This window comes from Phragmites australis, chromosome 15, assembly GCF_958298935.1.
Source record: "Phragmites australis chromosome 15, lpPhrAust1.1, whole genome shotgun sequence".
Taxonomy (NCBI): domain Eukaryota; kingdom Viridiplantae; phylum Streptophyta; class Magnoliopsida; order Poales; family Poaceae; genus Phragmites; species Phragmites australis.
The window spans coordinates 2234430-2254252 of record NC_084935.1 but is presented as its reverse complement, the minus strand read 5'-3'; the positions used below and the strand labels follow the sequence as shown (position 1 = coordinate 2254252).

The window sequence follows — 19823 nt, the reverse complement described above, 5'->3', positions numbered from 1 at the left end:
TTAAAAAAAATCAATCTTTGTGTATTTTGACTAACATTTATATAAAAATATTTAGTATATAAAAATTATATAACTAGATTCACAATTCAAAATGATTCAACACTATATAGGTTTTGTAGCTATAAATAATATATTTTGTGAGAAAACCTTAATCAAAATTCAACTTGAATAACTAAGTCTAAAAAATTAGGCCTATTATTTCTAAACCTAAAGTACAGTGCTTTTGGTGGCTGCTCCAAGGTTTCATCCTCTCGCGCTACCATAAGTTGGTCGATGCAACTCTGTCGGGTACCTGCCAACATTCGTTGGTGAGCCGGCATTCGCCCACTAATGAAAATTGAAGAGTTTCTAGTGGTCCACCTTTTAGGCTTTTACGCTTCTGTTAACTTCGTTGGTGCAACAGACTAAGACGATGGTGCGGAAAATGTAAATATGCCAAACAATGAGCCTTCCTCCTATAGAAGCTTAGTCGGTGGCAAATTGCAAGCCTATTTGCACGCTCGTCGATGCCAAACTGAAGACCTCCAGCTCCACTAGCAAGCCGATCAGCGGCCCTTCTTCCTATCGCAACTTAGGGCATGTTTGTTTCAGCTTCGAATCGTGGCTTTCAGCTTTTACAATCCGAAGCTAAAACAAACAGACAGCTTTTGGTTATAGCTTTTTAAAATCTACTGGTTGGATTGTAAGAATCTGAGAAACTGATTTTTCTCAGCTTTTGATAGATTGTGAAAGTCCATTTTACTAAACTGTTCATCAAAGTTTTTTAGAATCTACAATCTAAAAGCTTTTCACAATCCAACTTTTTACAATCCAACTTTTATAAGCTGCTTTTCAGAATCTCTAGCTGAAACAAACAGACCCTTAGTCGATGGCACAGCCGGACATCACATACATCGTCCAACAAGTATGCTACATATGCATGACCCTTGCGACTACCACTTGGCTCTCGTCAAAGGGATATTGCACTATGTTCGTGAAACTTCTTCGTACATGCTTCATCTCCATTCTTCTCTAACGATGGACATCATCGCCTATTCGGACGTGGACTGGATCAGCTGCCTCAACACAAGGCGCTCCACGTCTAGGTACTGTGTGGTTCTTCTCGCTTCATTGGTGTCTTGGTCATCCAAATGACAAGCTATAGTCGTTCGAGTGTCAAGGCCGAATACCGCGTCGTGGCGAATTTGGTCGCGGAATGTTGCTAGCTTAGACAACTCCTTGACGAGCTCCGTTGCACTGTCAACAAGGCAACCGCGGTGTACTGCGATAATGTATCTGTTGTCTACATGGCCACCAAACGTTTCTACTGTTTACATGGCTGCCAATCCAGTTCATCACTGGTGCACCAAGTACGTCGAGTTGGATATCCATTTCGTTCGCAAGAAAGTAGCTATTGGTGAACTTTGAGTTCTGCATATTCCCACCGTAAAACAATTCGTAGAAATGACGATAAAGGGCCTCCCAACGGTGACATTTAACGAGTTTCATTCTAGTTTGCGCATCAACAAGGACGACACTTCAACTATGACGGGGTGTTGACGATAACAGCTATGATTGGCTCAGTCCCTAGCTCGTCACAAAACTGAATAGTTCTCTCGCACGCACATCGACTACACGCCGTCTACGTCCTCTTTTTCTGTTGATATTAGTAATAAGTTGAAATAAATAGACTACCTTATTATTATTTTTAAAAAAAATTGGTTTCTAATGATAAACTAAACGCTGGTAAATTGGCTGAGAGTGATTTTTCTTAACTTTTGCTATGTTAATAATCTAAATATTTCTCATAAAAACTAACAACCAAAAGCCATAAACAGTTTTCAACAAAAACCCATAAGCTTCGGTTATGCCAAACACGGATCCGGAGTTTGTTACGCTCGTTGCGCCTTTGCACATGTATAAAACCACTCAAGATCAATACATGTCTTTATGTGTTGGATCGCATCCTCGCTCAGTTTCTGGTGGTCCTGGCGTGCAGATACGCCCTTCACGCTCCTGCCAGCCTCCCTGGTGCGACAGACCAAGACGATGGACGGGAAATGGAAATATGCCAATTTGGACAGGGCAGCACGGTGAATCACATTCATAGCTCAGAATTCCGCGTTCTGGAGCCTGATAGGTACAGTGTTGATGTCTGAGTCTGGACAACGGAGCCTTAGAAGATTGCCAGGCCCTGTTGCGTGTGGCGCCGTATCATGAACTCCTTCACTCTATCTGATTAAACTTGGCCAGGAAAGTAAAAGAAGTTAATTCCAGGCACGCATCAAACTTTCGCTTGATTGGACTAGCATATATATATTTCTCTCTATCATCATAAAGACTAGTTTTTAATAATAGCTGCACTTAGACAGGAAAGCCGATCGAAACTTTGGATTGGGGTGTGCAATAGGCAACAGCAACCTAATCATTACTAGATTAGTTTCCAAACCACCATCTCTAGGATATGTAGCAGCCCAGCATGCCTTCATGTCGATCACAAAGTCAACCAAGAACACGAGTCATCTACGTAGAACAGCTAAACGATCAGCATCACAGTGACCACTGACCAGCTCGACGATAAACTAAGATGACCATTTCACTCATCCACCGATGCAAGAAACTCTCAGCCAATCTGAAGTAGATGAGTTCAAAGCTGCTGCCATATCAAATAAATCGAGCTCGTGAGTTCGAGTCGAGAACAAGCAAACTACGTATACTCGGCCAAGAACTCCACAGGAAAGTACTACACGAGCATGCATCCACGTCAAGATCGTAATAAATCTCGTAGTTATCGTGTGGATCAAATATTTTTTGCTTGGAATGTACCTTCATGGTTGGCGCGTGCCGCATCATGTTGATGATCATTATCGCATAACAGCCAAATCAAGCAACAATTTCTCCCCAAGCAACTTCATAATTGTAAATGCATATAAGCTTCTTTACACACAAGTAGCCTATAAATACACAAGAATGCAGAAAGCAGCCGCTCAATAAGAAGGGCTGGGTAATGGAGGAAGGCATCAAAGAGGAGCCGAAGAAAGCAGAAGCCGCCACAGGCCAGGACAAGGGCGCGTCGACGACGACGACCGCGGGGGCCATGGCGGACGCGACGTTCAAGAGCATCGGCGACGTGCTCAAGCTGCTGCCGACGGCGACGGTCATCGTGTACGAGGTGCTCAACCCGATCGTGACCAACACCGGCGACTGCCACGTCGCGAACAAGGTGGTCACCCCGATCCTCCTGGCGCTCTGCGCCTTCTTCTGCGCGTTCTCGACCTTCATCGACAGCTACGTCGGCGCCGACGGCAAGGTCAAGTACGGCCTCATCACGCCCCGGGGCCTCCTGCCGTTCGTCCCCGACAACGGGGTCGCCGGGAGGGACTTCTCCAAGTACCGGCTGCGGCTGGCGGACTTCGTGCACGCGGCCTTCGCGGTCACCGTGTTCGCGGCGGTGGCTCTGCTGGCCGACGCCAACACGGTGGCGTGCTTCTACCCGGCGCTCAAGAAGCAGCAGAAGCAGGTGGTCATGGCACTGCCCGTCGTGGTCGGCGCCGTCGCGAGCATCGTCTTCATCGTGTTCCCCTCCACGCGCCACGGGATCGGGTACCCGCCGGCGAAGCCCGAGACGGGCGCGCTGGCGTCGCAGTAGCTATGCCGGCTCGGGAGCTCATTAGGTTTGCACTTGTCGCGGCATCGTACGTAGCGCCATGCCGTGTTGTGTGTGTTGTACGTACACGACTGTATATATGTGTTATTTTGCCACTCTTTGTCTGCACCTATATATTGATCTGTTGTCGCCAGACCCATCGATTACTAGTTTCATCTTGCTGATATGATACAGTTTCTGTGAATTTTATCCATTGCAACGTGGCTCGGTAGAGTCGTGGAATATGGATTCATCCATCGAGGTTTAGAGTGTATTTGTTTGAAGGGCGAAGTTGGATAATATATGATTATCTATAGTTTTCTGGATAGAATGGTCTAATTTTCTATTTAATTAAGATGGATGGGATGAACTAGTTTTCTGTTTGGTCGGTGGGATTAGAGTGATAAGATGATCTATTTATATTTATAGTATATCACATGAAAAGAATATTAGTGAATTTTTTTAGATTTTTTAAATTTATTTGGGATATTAAAAATTGCTAAAAGTTACAAAAGTAGACTTTTTTAGATAATTTTAATTAAATATTGGTTCATATTTTTTGAATCAAATTAATTAAAATGGGTTGCTAGTGAGCTTTAGTTTACTTATAAAAACATTTATAATTTTTGGATCACTTTTATATTTCAAAATAAAATCGTAAGTTAAATAAAAAAATCTTAACGTGCATGTACACGAACGAGCACGTGAGCTTGGATGGCTCCATCTGGCCGATTTGGCCAGACCGAATCATTCAGCATCTACGAGAATATTCTCCCATACTTGGTCGTCCCATCCGCTCTCTTGTGCAACCAAACAACAGATGAACATGGATGGCCATATACCGGACGACTCCATCCAACCATCCAAATGGACCTAAAAGACGTGTTTAGATTATGCCGCTAACCTTATCATAACGCTGGCTCGTTTAAAATTGGTGAGCGATTTTATCACCTGATTCACTAACGTATGGGTGCGAAAATAAACTACGCAACCCAACGTTAGTTCAAGTGAGTCAATAATTGATCTTAACCAAACATACACTCATACACCCGATCAACATCTATGTTTTGACGGAGGGACTACGGACGTCAATCCAAACAAGCACTAAATCTCAACACTCATGTATTTACATTCAAGTTTGAGTGTGTTTGGTGTTTTAAGCATATATGCCTACGGTGGCATGCGTAATACAGGGCACTCTCGTGCGTGGCTAACTGCACACCGGAATAGTTCAGCATCATTTTATGGCATATGAATGTATTATCATTCATTTTTTATTTATTTAAGCCTAAAGTTTCTAAAACAATCAGTTTTACTTCTTATATATCTTATCGAGACACAATTTTCTTTCAGTAGTAGATAACGGATAAAGCAAATTATAAAAAACCGGGTCTTACGAAAGACCCCTATCCTGCGACGACACGTGTCTTATTCCTCTCTATCCTCTTCAGACTAGCTGTTGGATCAGAGGATATGTGGCTGGATCAGGATCTTACAGAGTTCTTTTGTAGGAAGTTCCTATAAAATTTGCTATCGGTGACGTATCCGTCGACAACGAGACATATGCGATGATTTTATCAATCTCTAAGTTTTACATCTTCGGTAGGCGCTATGTGATTGTATACATATGGTACTATAAGTGTGTATATATCTACGTGTTATACTGAGATTTTTAAAAAAACATACACACAAAACCTTTTTTAAATTGTGAGGTTTCTTTTTGAAACTTTAAAATTCTGAATTCCCCCCTTCCGGTCCTGGAGATCCCCGAAGCCCGCATCATGAAACCGCACTGCCTCCCATAGGCAAACTAAAGCCCAAGCCGAATCACCAAACGAAGGCCGTGTGCCTGCGTGTGCAGGCCTCGCTCTGCGCATCCCCTTCTGGCCAGGAGCTCGCCCACGCAGCCGCTGAGCCGCTCCTCCTCTCTCCGCATTCCTCACCCATCCACCTCTCCCCCCTCCCCGCCCCGATCTCCCCCAATCCGACCAGACCAACAGCCTCGACTCGGAGCGGAGCAGGCTAGGCGGAGGCGGAGATGGCGCTGCGACGGGCGCTCCTCAGATCGGCCGAGATCTCCCCCGACCGCAAGGTCCGATCCCTCTCCCCCTCCTCCTATCCGTGGCCCCGTTTCGGTTGGATCCCCATGTCGGGAGGATGCGGAATCCGGTGCTAGAGTTGTACCTGGGGGCGCCGTCGTAGGTGTAGATGGAGAGGGTGATGGGTTTGAGCTGTGGAGGGTGGGGAAGGGTTCCTATCGGTGTGTGTTGGCGCGTGGTGATGAATTTCCTCAGGAATCAGCAACAGCGGTAGTAAACTGGAAAAGGGGAGGGATTTGAGAGAGGGCATTTAGCGGAGGTGTCCATGTCGGAGGAGGTCCAGGTCCCGTGTTTTACTCTTGCGGTGTAGGAGTTCCCTACGCTAAGTTCACTAGCCTTCTGATTTCTCAACTCGCGGAGGAGGGGGTGTCATAGTGCAGGGACGTTGCTTTTCGGTTAGTTCATGATTCGATGTGGTAAGTTGCTCGGACTGGAGCATGTAAACCTCAACCGTGGACTCGAAGTGAACATGTTACTCTCCTTTGTCTCTTAACATTGCTGACGCAAAATATTCGCAAATGCTACTCATGTTCAACCCGTACAGCTCAGGTATGTGTTTTGCATTGCTGCAAGCCTCAGTAGAAAATTGTCGATCCTTGGGCGTAGCGCCAAAAACAATAAGCGCCATATGAACCCATGAAACCCAACAACAACAGCTTTTGTTCCCAAGCAAGCTTGGGTAGGCTAGAGATGAAACCCAGCAAGAACCGCGTGAACTAAAGAAAGATAATGGTAGTAAAAGAAGCTCGATTTCTCGGTCATGGTTCTGGCATATGGATTGCTAATTTAATTTACACATGCTTCTATCCCAAGACAATTTTTTGGGTACATTCCATTTCTTCAAGATGCTTTGCTGTGTTGCCCTTTTTAATTGTTTTCCTTGCAATTTGCTACATGATTTTATTGTCAAATATTGACTTTTGTATTTCAAAGTCGCGCTTCATTAAATGTCGTTTGTATATTAATTAGAATTCGCAAAAAATAAAGATTGTTTGCCGAATGAAATTACTTTCGCCAATGCTTCTGACAGTACTGCAGTAAACTAACTACGGATCTATTCTTCTGTGAGGGCATCAAATCACTGTTCATTTTTTCAGTCATGTACTCATGTTTCATTGATTTGGCTATTGTAATTCATTGGCATGCGCCTCATTTTTATTCTTCTTTTCAGGCTGCAATTGAGTACTTGCATTCTCTATCAAGGTCACAACCTGCTTGTTCTCTCAATGGTGTTGGACTTTATCCTGCTAGCAGATCATTCAGCACCCAGGCTGCTACTACATCAAGCACCCCACAGCCTCCACCGCCGCCTCCCCCTCCAGAGAAGACTCACTTTGGTGGCCTCAAAGATGAGGACCGCATTTTTACCAACCTCTATGGTCTGCATGACCCTTTTCTGAAAGGTGCGATGAAGAGGGGTGACTGGCATAGGACCAAGGATTTGGTGCTTAAAGGAGCAGACTGGATAGTGAATGAAGTGAAGAAATCAGGTCTCCGAGGGCGTGGAGGTGCAGGTTTCCCTTCCGGTCTGAAATGGTCCTTTATGCCCAAGGTCTCAGATGGTCGCCCTTCTTATCTTGTTGTTAATGCTGATGAGAGTGAACCTGGAACTTGCAAGGACAGAGAAATCATGCGTCATGACCCCCACAAGCTTCTGGAAGGATGCCTTATTGCTGGAGTTGGAATGAGAGCCTCAGCTGCTTACATCTACATTAGAGGTGAATATGTGAATGAGCGTCACAACCTTGAGAAAGCTCGGCAGGAAGCATACGCTGCCGGACTTCTTGGTAAGAATGCTTGTGGATCTGGTTATGATTTTGATGTGCACATACATTTTGGTGCTGGTGCCTACATCTGTGGTGAAGAGACTGCCCTTTTAGAGAGCCTTGAAGGGAAGCAGGGCAAGCCTAGGTTGAAGCCGCCTTTCCCAGCCAATGCTGGGCTTTATGGCTGCCCCACAACTGTGACAAATGTTGAAACCGTGGCTGTATCCCCAACAATTCTTAGGCGTGGTCCAGAATGGTTTGCAAGCTTTGGGCGCAAGAACAACTCAGGAACAAAACTCTACTGTATCTCTGGGCATGTGAACAAACCATGCACTGTGGAGGAGGAAATGAGCATCCCTCTGAAGGAATTGATCGAGAGGCACTGCGGAGGTGTGAGAGGAGGATGGGACAACCTGCTTGCAGTTATTCCTGGTGGTTCATCTGTTCCCCTGTTACCAAAGCACATATGTGATGATGTGATGATGGACTATGATGCACTGAAGGCTGTGCAGTCTGGATTGGGTACTGCAGCAGTTATAGTGATGGACAAATCCACAGATGTAGTTGATGCGATTGCTAGGCTGTCATACTTCTACAAACACGAGAGCTGCGGGCAGTGCACACCTTGCCGGGAGGGCACACCCTGGCTATGGATGATCATGGAGAGACTCAAGGTTGGTAACGCAAAGCTAGAGGAAATCGATATGCTTCAGGAGGTCACAAAGCAAATTGAAGGGCACACTATCTGTGCCCTTGGCGATGCTGCAGCATGGCCTGTGCAGGGTCTTATCAGGCACTTCAGGCCAGAGCTCGAAAGGAGGATCCGTGAACGAGCTGAAAGGGAGCTGCTGGCTGCTTCTGCATAATACGGCACACATGTCGCTCCTATACTAGTTTTCTGTTTTCATTCACTGAAATAATGCAAACCGATGGAGCTCATTTCTATACTAGTTGCCTGTGCAGGGTCTTATAAGGGAATGCAGCTTTCCTGATTTCTTCAAACCTTTTTGTTAATGTTTATTTGGTGCGCTCAAGCAACTGGTGAACTTTGACGGACTGGTTGAACTTCTTAAAGTAGAAACAAAATTCATCATTGTACCATGTATGTTACATGAGCAGGCAAAATATTATTATGGATGTGTATGTCTACCTGCTTGTTTTGAACTATGGTTTGGCTTTAACTACCTTGGAATTTGAATTAGGTGTTTGAATGACATCTGGGACTTATGTTTGCATCTAATGCACCAGCATCATCTGCATGGCATTAGGCATTTAGGTGGTAAGCACCCTTCGGATGCTAGGGCCACTGGCCCGACCATGCACGTTCCATGGTCTATCATTTGAGATTCAGGCTGGTTGTGGTATCAACATGTTGCTTAATGGGCAAATTACTTATTTTTCCCCGTTCTACGAACCAATTTCCACCATTACCTAGATTTTGAAATCACTACTCTTATTTTCCTTTTTAGGTTACCGTTGTTAGTTTTTGCTATGTAGATAAATTTACCTTCAATGGAGACATCCCTTATTTGCCTCAAAATGTAAACACATTCAATAAGCTTTCCCTTATTTGCCTTTTTTTTTTTAATCTAACAAAGCTTCCCATATTACATAAAAAGTAAGCCTGCAACGATATACCATTTTCATAATAGAGTAACAACACATCCATAATATGTCATCAAAATAGATATGTACGATCAAATCAGGTTTTACATATTCATACACAGTTATCAAATTTAAGTTTCGAGATTACATTCCATCCATCAAATAGTTTTATACTAAAAGATAAACAACAATAATACAATTAGTATTTTCCACCAAGCTTCTTTCTTATTCTTGTTCTAAACACCAGGCTATCAGGTGTAGCAATCATTTTCCCCCTATGAGGTGGTGTTGTAGAGCATGAAGATAGTTTCATTTGCACAATTGAAATTGAACCTCCCTCTAGCTGATTTGATGCACCCTCTAGCTGTTTAGAGCCTCCCTCTAACTGATTTGAACCATCAACAATGAGGTCCTTTTTTGTTCTTCTTCTATATGCAATAAAGCAAAAGAGAGTAAATCAACGAGGCTAGGCTAGGTAAACAGTTATAAAAAGATGAAATTATACCTCTTCTTCTTCGGTTCCATTATCAGATTTAGGTTACACTCTTTTACACTTTTTTTCATCTATGGTTGGTATCACCACATATTGGGCATTTTGCAGGCGCCCTCTTACTGGCCCTCTCATGACTTCGCTTATATCTTTGTACCTTTGGCCTCTCTGTATTTCTTCTAAGTATTGGAGGGTGCAATTTAAATCTAAGGTCCACTTTGGGCCATTTAGATTGGTCAGTAGGTGGTGGAATAACTCTAGCATTAGTCAATTTTAACTTCTCAATGTAGTAGTATGAGTGTACAAAATCATTACTTTTTTATTTGCAAGTGATGTTATGAAAGCAATGGCGTGAAAGTAAGACAAGTCGGTTATCTGCCATCACCTACAAGTGCAAGTCCATGTATGTACATCAACAATGTGTCTAAAATGTCCTGATATACCTTGCCACTTACTTTAGCCATTGTGTCACTACTAGACTCAACTTCATAGCACAAGTTCATGCTCTTCTCATTTAGATCTCTCGTGATACTTGAAAGAATAAGACCAGCCATTGTGTTACCAATTTTTCTCCTTTTCCTGAATTTTATCATGAGCATTTGCATAATCTTGTCAAGCAAATCTACTAGTAGCGAACACTTACGCTTTTTAACCTAATTATTGAAGCACTCAACTAGGTTGTTAGTAATATAGTCAATCTTGCAACCTTCTGCAAACTTACTTCTACTCTACAACCAATTGTGCCATACAGATAGATATTTCTTTATCTTAGACCTAGTTGCTAGAATTGGTGCCATATGGGACTCAAAATCCTCTGGAATCCATGAATAAGCAAATGGCCACAAGTGATCATCCAACACTTTTCCCACAAATTTCTTTTTAAAATTTATCACCAGATGTCTGATACACTCCATATGCTCAACTAGAGGGAAAACTGCTGCCACAGCCTCACATATCCCCACGCCAACATCAATGCATATGGCAAGATCTGGGGGGGCTCCTAATAGTTTCACATAGTCTTTCCATGAACCACTGCCACCCCTCAGTTGATTCTAACTCAATAACTCCATATACAGCTAGGAACATCCAGTTGTGGCCATCAATAGCACAACCAGTAGCTAGCTGTCTTCGAAACTTTCCTATAATCATGCATAAAACAGAAATAAATACTCAGCCATCAAAACAGTGTATGTAGTGTATAGAGAAAAGTATAGAGTGTACATGTTAATACGATGCTATCAATATCAAAAAAGGACAATAACCATTAAGAAATCTATCAACATAGGGCTTGAGAGCAATAAACACTTCTAAAGCATTGTTTGCCCTTCACCACCTCCCTATCTATTTCAACTATAGAGCCAAGGCATCTCTTTTCTGCTTCAGCCTTGAAGCTATATAGTTTCTCAAAACTATCTTCCCATGAACCGTGTTAAAATCAAATTCCTTTTTAATTGTATATTGTGATATTGCAATCAATAATTCATGAATGGATCAGAATGTTGTGCTTACTTTTATGATTAGATTTTCCTTGTCATGCACAACTACAGGAATGAAACTATTGTTGTTTTTTGTGACTTCCCAATTAGCATCATCAACACCCCCATCACTCTCTTCACCACCCTCCTTGTCACCACCCACATTTGGAACTAGTGCAACATTGGTACAAGCTAAAACAACATTAGTAGGGGTTGCATCATCATCATTAGGACACAAGTAAATACCCTCATCATCCACACCAACATATTCTAGCACATAAGCTCGTCAACATCGCCCACGTCATCAAACTTTGTGGTGGTGGTGGTGCTACTATGTTGACTTTGGCTAGGTGGTGTTGTTACTGTAAGTGAGGGAGTACATGGAACATCAATACTTGATTTTGTAGTTGGAGGGTTGGGTTGAGAAGTAGGCACATCAATATTGTCAATTCAGCTATATCATGCACACTCACTTGCAATGTAATCTTCTTATCTCCCAGTATTGAGAAAATACATTGAACAAGTCACTATCAGAAGCTATCCGAGTTTACTATTTGCTATTTTTGTCCCAAAAAGATACATGCAGGTCTTGTTCCTTGCCATGCTTAATCTTTGCATCTAGATCTGTCAAAAAAATCAACCCAATTCATAGTATACTTGTATACTGTCAATTTTACATCCGCAATCACATGATACTCATTACATGGCAGCTCAACATACGCATTGTCGGTGTATTTAGAACCAGGGGTCCCTAAGTCCCGAGGCCAGACCGGCCGTCCACCACATATCACCACCCTGCAAGATAGGTAGAAGCAGAGTCCCGGGAGAGAGCGCTCGGGGCTGCACGTGGCAGCCCCCGAGGACTCGGTGCCCCGAAGGTCCCGCTGAAGTACTCGGGAGAGGGTGCTCGGGGCTGCACGTGGCAGCCCCCGAGGACTCGGTGCCCCGAAGGTCCCTCCAAGGTGCTCGGGAGAGAGTGCTCGGGGCTGCACGTGGCAGCCCCCGAGGACTCGGTGCCCCGAAGGTCCCTCCAAGGTGCTCGGGAGAGAGTGCTCGGGGCTGCACGTGGCAGCCCCCGAGGACTCGGTACCCCGAAGGTCCCGCTGAAGTACTCGGGAGAGAGTACTCGGGGCTGCACGTGGCAGCCCCCGAGGACTCGGTGCCCCGAAGGTCCCACCGAAGTACTCGGGAGAGGGTGCTCGGGGCTGCACGTGGCAGCCCCCGAGGACTCGGTGCCCCGAAGGTCCCACCGAGGAGCTCGGGAGAGGGTGCTCGGGGCTGCACGTGGCAGCCCCCGAGGACTCGGTGCCCCGAAGGTCCCGCTGAAGTACTCGGGAGAGGGTGCTCGGGGCTGCACGTGGCAGCCCCCGAGGACTCGGTGCCCCGAAGGTCCCTCCAAGGTGCTCGGGAGAGAATGCTCGGGGCTGCCCGTGGCAGCCCCCGAGGACTCGGTCCCCAGAAGGTTCGCGCAAGATCATTCAAAGACTCAAAGGGCCCCGTCGTCAGGGTGTCATCCAGTCAAAGGCCCGATGCCGCATTTAATAGGCGCGCGTGGCCTGACATTCTGACATCCTGACATTCTCGGCTGCCCACGCCCCAGTGTCAGACCCTGCCATGCACTGGCAGGGGGGCGTGGGTCCATTAAATGCACGGGTCCCGTCCCGTTTTCGCCTGCGCGCCTCGGGATAACGTCGCCAGAATCGAAGCGCTCGGCCTGCCACCCTGCCCTGGCAGGAGAACAAGACAGGGTGGGCGCACCGGGCACCTCTGAGGCTGTCCGGTGGGCCCTTTTCAGAGCACCCCGAAGCTTCCGCAGCGGCTGGTGGTCGAATGCACGCCGCCTTCCTCCACCGCCCCTGTCACTTCGCCAAAATGAAATGATTACGCCTTTCTCCGTGGCACCCGGGCATTCGCGTCCCCTCTTTCCCATTCAGGATATGTCGAGGTCGGCGCATCTATAAAAGGAAAGGATGGAGGACACCAAGAAAAAAGAGGAAGAAAAGAGTCAGTCGAAGAACAAGAAAACAACAGCCCCCGATCGCAAGACGATCAAGAGACCAGCTAGTTAGAACATAAGAGCCTCCAGCTCTTTGTAAACAGCTCTCCTTGGAGAACCAGATATATCCTTGAAGGATCCCCTTCAAGGATAGATATAACACTCATACAGGAGTAGGGTGTTACGCCCCCGCGCGGCCCGAACCTGTCCAAAAACCCGGTGTACCCGCAAGCCAGCGCATTTACTTCCGTTCCCGCTTATTTCCCGTACAAGCTGTTCTAGGATCATCCCCCCGGCCGAATCTCTAAAGAGGGGTCTCTCGGGATCCCTGCGACAGGAGTTCACTCTCCGACAGCTGGCGCGCCAGGTAGGGGGGAATATCCCTAGATTGTTTGTTTCCCTTTTTTCTCCACAGGGAAAGATGGCCGGTGGGCACCGTCTCCAGCGTTCCGGCTCCACTTCCAGTAACGGAACGCCGCCCCACGACCAAGAGGTTTTTCCCGCCCAAGGGGATCAGGGCGCTGGGCCCATCAGCGCCGCCGCTGCCGGCGTACTCTCCGACCCCCAGCAGATGGTCGGGGCCCCGGCCGCTAGGTCCGCCTCTGGATCACATCGAGCGCCGCCCCGGCGCAGGCTCGCTTTTAGTGAGGCCAGCCCAGGGAGCGCCTTGCTTGCAGCGCAAGCCCTCCTCAGGCACCCTCCCATTCGGTCCACGCCAAACACTCCGGAAGGCCGGTGGATGCAAGATATCGCCGCTTTCGACGCTTCTACCCGTAGACGGTCAAGCTCGCGGTTCAGGTTGATAAGGCCGGGGGCTTCTCCCCGCCCGAGCAGTCTGGAGGCTTCGCCCCGTGTGGTAAATTGCTGTCACCCAACCTTGTAAATATCGTACATTCAGTATTTTAATAAGCAATCACTATGTCAAATTATTTCTCTGGATTCCCTATGTTTAATCTGTCTGGTGAGGTGCTCGGTTGTGCGAGAAAAAGTTCGCTCTCTCATTTTTTCCCGTTGACAAAAGAATCCCAATCGGTATACATGCGAGCAGTCGCCGCTGACTTACGTCCGACATGGTAGGCTGTGGTGTTCGGTGTCGTGACGGGCTCCCGGGCACTAACCGAGTTTCGGGGCGCTCTGAGTAATCCCATCACTCGAGCTGCTCGAGTAGGCCGGAGCTCAGGCCCTCGGAGCGGGCTGTCGGTGCTCGGTCTGGCCTGTCATACCCAGGCGCCACCGAACCATAGGACCTCTAGGTTATGCCTCTGTCCGCCCTTGTCTGCCGGTTCGGGTATTCGAGAGGTCTCGGGTCGAAAAAACGAGAGCAGTCTATGGCAAGTACCGCACTAACAGAGCGCACCAGACAAAGAAATTCTATATTCTCTCTTTCAAGTCACAGGTCGGCAATCACAAGCAGTTCGGCCGCAAGGGCTTCAATGCCCCGGTCTCTGGTCGGCCCCAAGGGTCTTCGGGTGGTCCTACCGCCTAGGCTTGGGTGGTCGAGATCACCCGACCCTAGGAGCCTCGTATGCCTCTGAGCGCTCGGGCGCTCCGTTGAAAGAATCAAGTCCCCGGGCCCCCGAGCTCGGAATCAACCCCTTCTGGATCGGCTGGCCGGAAGGCCGACGGCTGTCCGGTGAGTGGTTATGACCAGACAAGTCTGTTTTCAGTGAATTTATGTTCCCGAGTCCTTCTCGGGGGCTCTTGCGCTTTAATCTGCTCGGTGAGGTGGTCTCCTGGCACGCAAAAACCCTGCCACGTGTCGGCTTTTTTCCAGAACGACAGAGCGGTTCGTAGAAAGGAGTACCGTGCGTGCGGTAACGTCTGACCGAAGCCCTTCATGGTGGTCGTGGTGTTCGGTCCGCTCTTAAGGACCCCGAGCACTACCGGGTCCTCAGGTGCCCTGGGTAATCCTATCACTCGAGCTGCTCGAGTAGTCCGGAGCTCAGGCCTTGGGGGCAGGCTGTCAGTGCTCGGTCCGGCCCTTTTTGAGCCCGGGCACCACCGGACCGCGAGGACTCTTGGTCACATTCTCGCTCACACGCGTCTCCCTTCTACCGGCTGAGTGGTCGCAAAGTGAAAAGGTGTCCGCTGGGCACGGCGTGTTCCGGGCAGGGCCGTTCCATCTCCCGAGCAAGGGAGTCTGTGTCTTTGTTTCTTAAACTAGGCAGTACGGACTCGCGAGAGCTTGAAGGCTGGCTGCGCCAACGCCAGCAACCAGAACAACTTCATTTCTCGGGGATGGGAAGGTCGGGAGCGGCCCGACTGAGTACTCCTCGGGACTTCCAGGCGGAGCGCCAGAGGAAACATCAAGCATACAGAGAAATTGGAGTTGCGAGCCCAAGGAAAAGCTGCCATTATATTCACAAGACATAGACAAAGCATTTTTCTAAGGGTTCACTCCTAATATTCACTCCTGCATCTACAACAAAAGAAAAAAGGGCGCCGAAGGCCTAGTCAGCGGCAGAGGCGTCGGCTGAGTCCTCTGAGTCGTCCCCGGGGGCTGGCGGTGGCGGCACCTCTCGCCTGAAGCCGGCCGCCACCGCAGAGGCGGTACTCCTAACCGCTGCTCGGGCGACCTCCTCCTCAGCCTCGACCACTCCCTCCCGCGCCGGCTCCAATGGGAAGTCCGGGTCCCTGCTTCGGTAGCAGGCCAGGACATGCTCGGCCACGGCTTGGGCCAAGCCACGTCCCTCCCGGGCAGCAAGTTCCTGAACTGCCCAGGGCAGGGTCTCGAGGCGCTCGCAGACCTGCTGCAGCTCCAACACTTGTCGTGCGGGGCCGTCGCCCTTCGTGTCGCCGACAAGCCGCCCAAGACCACCTTTCTCCATGGCCCGTCGCATCCGCCGGAGTATATCCTCCAGCATCTGCACAAGGTTGACCCGCGAAACAAAGGCTGCCTCGAGCTTCTCCCTGGCGGCCCGCAGCTGTGCCTCGAGTCCCTGGTCCTCGGCCGGACCGGAAGAACCGCCAGCTGCGGCGGGGACGGCATCCTGCTTCGCCTTAGCCACCACCTCGGACAGGGCTTGTTCACGGGCGGTCAGTTCTGCCTCGTGTTTCGCATTTTCTTCCGCCCTGGTAGCCGCGGTGGCCGCCGCGGCAGCAGCTTCGCCCTCCCGGCGACTCAGCTCGCCCTCTCGGCGATTCAGTTCGCCTTCCCGGCGACTCAGCTCATTCTCCCGCCGGGCCAGCACCTCCTCCTGCTGGACCACCGAATCCTCCCGGGCTCCGAGATCAGACGCTGATAGCTCGTTATCCACTTCCCGGACGGAGACGTCCTCTTCCCAGCGCTTGATTTCTCCTCTAATCTTCTGGAGGTCGTCTTCCCAGCGCTGGAGGTCGGCGCGCGTCTTCTCGACCGCGCCCTCTCGGCGGGCCAGCTCGGCCTGCCGCTCCTCTGCAAGCTGTTCCCGGGCCGTGACTGCCGCCTCCCTCTCCTGCGCCTGCCCCATCCTGGCAAGGGCCTCGGCAGCTTGCTGCCTCGACGCCTCAGCCAGGCGGGCGGCGTCTTCTCGTTCCCGCGCGGCCTCTGCCCGCGCGGTCCTCAGATGTTCTCGTTCCCGCGCGGCTTCCGCACGGATGTCCTCAAGGAGCTTCTGCTCCCGCGCGGCTGCCGCACGGGCCTCCTCTCGGGCGCCCGCCAGCTGCGCCTTCTCCAGTACCAGGCGGGCGTGCTCGGCCTCGAGCTCCCCCTCCTTGGCCTCTACCGCCGCGCCCAACTGCCCGACTGCTGCTCGGACGCCTTCAATGGCGGCCAGGAAGGGATCGGCAGGCCGGCCAGGCACTGCGAGCGCCGGTGGGTCCCAGGCTTCTCCGCCGGATGCCTCCAGGGGGGCCGAGCTCTCCGCAGGGCCCTGTGCCGCCATCCGCCTCGGGCTCTGCCTGCCCGGGGTAGGCTCCTCCGGAGCCAAGGCCTCGGACGGCAGCTGCGTTCCCGCATCAGCCGCCTTGCCCACCGGCCCCGGCGAGGCATCCGCCTCCACCGTTCTCCGCCCCGGGCTCTCCGCGCCCGGGGTAGGTTCCGCCGGCGCCCTTCCCGTAGTCGCCGCCACCACCTCTCTCCCTATGGCCGCCACGTCGATTGGCGCCTCCACGTCGATTGGCGCCTCCGCCGTTCCTACACTGGCCTCCGCTGGCGCAGCGGGCAGGTTCGGCTCTGGCCTTGGCGCCTGCTCCCTCTCCGTCGCCGCAACGCCTGCGGCCGGCCTACGGGAGACAAGTAAAAGTTGTCAAAACTTAGTTCGGGCCGAGAGGACCCATGGAAAAGCAAGAAAAATGACTCACCGATACCGCCATTTAGCCGCTGGGAGCCTGATGTCCGGGTCCGGTGCCGTCGGTCCGGACCCCTCCCGCCGCCTCTTCCACTGGGGGCTCGGCTGGGCCACTGCACGGGCCTCGGGTGCCGCCGTACGAGTCTCGGTCTCCGCCGCGCAGGTCGCAGGCGTCGGCGCGGGCCCCATCCGCACCAGGCGCGGCTCCAGCACCGGAAACGCCGCCGCTGCCGTCGGCGACGGCGGAGACTCCGGCAACAGGATCAAGGCCCGGGGTCGTTTTCCCCGGTCTCCCGGCGTCAACTCTTCAGCAGCTTCAGGGGCGCCCTCTTCTCTGGCGCGGCGGCTACTGCTTGTGGCGGCCCCGTCGCCAGCCTGCGCCGAGCTGCCAACAACCTCCTCACCCAGGAGTTCTTCCAGCCCGGGGAGCTCAGAGGCCTCGGGACTCCGGCTTCTTGGCCGGTCCACGGGCCCTTGGGCGTCAAACTCCGGCAGCCGCCTCATGATAGCCACCCGGTCGGGATGGGCGCAGAGCGCCATCTCCGGCCACGGGAGCTCCGCCCGGCTCATGTCCTCCGACCCGGTGATCACTCGGGTCATCCCTTGCAGCTCCGCCTGCCCCAGATCCCAACTCGCGCCGATCTGGGTCCTAGTGATGTCCTCCGGCCCGGTATAGAACCAGCTTGGTCGGGCTCGCTCCCGCAAGGGCGCCAGTCGTCGACGCAGGAAGTCCACGACCACCATGACAGAGGTCAGCCCGGACTCGCGCAGCTCCAAGATGCGCTCCAGCACCGGCTTTAGCCTCGCATCTTCTGGCGGCGGCGCCTCCCACGTCGATCGCCGAGGTTCCGCCGCCTTCTCTGGCAGTTCGAGCCGCTCGTGGGGGTCGATGTCGACGAAGAACCAGTCCCGTCGCCATTCCTCCCACTTGCTGCGCACCACCTGGGGAATATAATGGTCCCCCAGGCCTTCCCGGAGCCGAAGGTTGCAGCACCCCGCGACGTCCGCCGTGGAGTGCCCCCTCTTCTTCCCCACCGGCCGAAGGACGAAGAAGTGGCGAAGCAGCGTCGCCGACGGCATCACCCCCACGAACATTTCGCAGAGATGTGCGAAGACCGCCAACGCCACGACGGAATTGGGGCTTAGGTGCGCCATTTGGATGCCGTACGTCTCCAGCACTTGCAGGAAGAAGGCGGAGAACGGCGGCACCAGCCCCGCCGCCACGAAGGAGGTGAAGAGGACGGTTCGTCCAGGAACGGTCGTCGTCGGCGTCAGAGTCGCCGGCCTCACCACCACAGCGCCTTCCTGACCCTCCGGCACTAGCAGCTTCTTGATTTTATCCGCCGCCTCCTCATTCCTCAGGCGGGATTCCGGCAAGATGCTGACCGGAGTCCTATCCCGGCGTCCCCCTCCAACCCTCGTCATCTCGGCGGAGTGGAAGGTGATTTTCGGTGGTAGAGAGAGGGAGAAGGAGGAACGCTCCGTTTGCCTGGGATTTTCCTAGGGCTTCGAAGCACGAAGGAAGCAGGAGCGCGAGTGCGAGGGAGCGTGAAAAAGGGGAACGGACCGATCCGTTCCCCCTTTTATATCTCAAAATTCAAAAACTGCCGCCCCGACGGTTCGCTCGGCGAAGCGTCGCCTCGGTCGACACAACTGTCGGGCGAATTTCCCGCCGATCGCGCGACGTCAGCGTTTGCCAGGTGTATTTTCCTCGATCTGCGCGACAACCGCGCGGGCCGCCCGTATGATTATCACGCCCCTCGGAAGTTGTATGGACACACGTCCACTCATCTTCCCGTTGGGGCCTGCTTGATGTCTAAAAACTGCAGGGGCCACCTCTCGAAAGCTTGCCACATGGCATCCGGCCCGCCTTGGCCGCCTTGGCCTCGGTCGCGACGAAGGGCCCATTCGCAGTCTCTGTCCCATCAGCTGCCAAACGGGCCCGGGGGCTACTGTCGGTGTATTTAGAACCAGGGGTCCCTAAGTCCCGAGGCCAGACCGGCCGTCCACCACATATCACCACCCTGCAAGATAGGTAGAAGCAGAGTCCCGGGAGAGAGCGCTCGGGGCTGCACGTGGCAGCCCCCGAGGACTCGGTGCCCCGAAGGTCCCGCTGAAGTACTCGGGAGAGGGTGCTCGGGGCTGCACGTGGCAGCCCCCGAGGACTCGGTGCCCCGAAGGTCCCTCCAAGGTGCTCGGGAGAGAGTGCTCGGGGCTGCACGTGGCAGCCCCCGAGGACTCGGTGCCCCGAAGGTCCCTCCAAGGTGCTCGGGAGAGAGTGCTCGGGGCTGCACGTGGCAGCCCCCGAGGACTCGGTACCCCGAAGGTCCCGCTGAAGTACTCGGGAGAGAGTACTCGGGGCTGCACGTGGCAGCCCCCGAGGACTCGGTGCCCCGAAGGTCCCACCGAAGTACTCGGGAGAGGGTGCTCGGGGCTGCACGTGGCAGCCCCCGAGGACTCGGTGCCCCGAAGGTCCCACCGAGGAGCTCGGGAGAGGGT

At 51.6% G+C, this 19823-nt stretch overlaps 2 protein-coding genes across 2 annotated transcripts; both read left to right on the top strand.

Annotated features, from left to right (window-relative positions):
* Window positions 1–2899: 2899 nt before the first annotated feature.
* Window positions 2900–3792, top strand: LOC133893110 (protein DMP2-like). Its single transcript, XM_062334074.1, has one exon. It carries the CDS (start codon window positions 2987–2989, stop codon window positions 3626–3628), a length of 642 nt encoding a protein of 213 aa, XP_062190058.1. The 5' UTR covers window positions 2900–2986; the 3' UTR covers window positions 3629–3792.
* A 1641-nt stretch (window positions 3793–5433) lies between these two features.
* LOC133892496 (NADH dehydrogenase [ubiquinone] flavoprotein 1, mitochondrial-like) lies at window positions 5434–8639 on the top strand. Its single transcript, XM_062333315.1, has 2 exons — window positions 5434–5717; window positions 6896–8639. Exons 1-2 carry the CDS (start codon window positions 5664–5666, stop codon window positions 8354–8356), a joined length of 1515 nt encoding a protein of 504 aa, XP_062189299.1. The 5' UTR covers window positions 5434–5663; the 3' UTR covers window positions 8357–8639.
* Window positions 8640–19823: the final 11184 nt, after the last annotated feature.

Excerpts from the sequence above, each read along its gene's own strand:
- LOC133893110 (XM_062334074.1), top strand. The coding sequence starts at position 2,987 with ATGGAGGAAGGCATCAAAGAGGAGCCGAAGAAAGCAGAAGCCGCCACA.
- LOC133892496 (XM_062333315.1), top strand. The coding sequence starts at position 5,664 with ATGGCGCTGCGACGGGCGCTCCTCAGATCGGCCGAGATCTCCCCCGAC. Across the intron at positions 5,718-6,895 it reads AGATCTCCCCCGACCGCAAG|GCTGCAATTGAGTACTTGCA; the intron begins GTCCGATCCCTC and ends TCTTCTTTTCAG.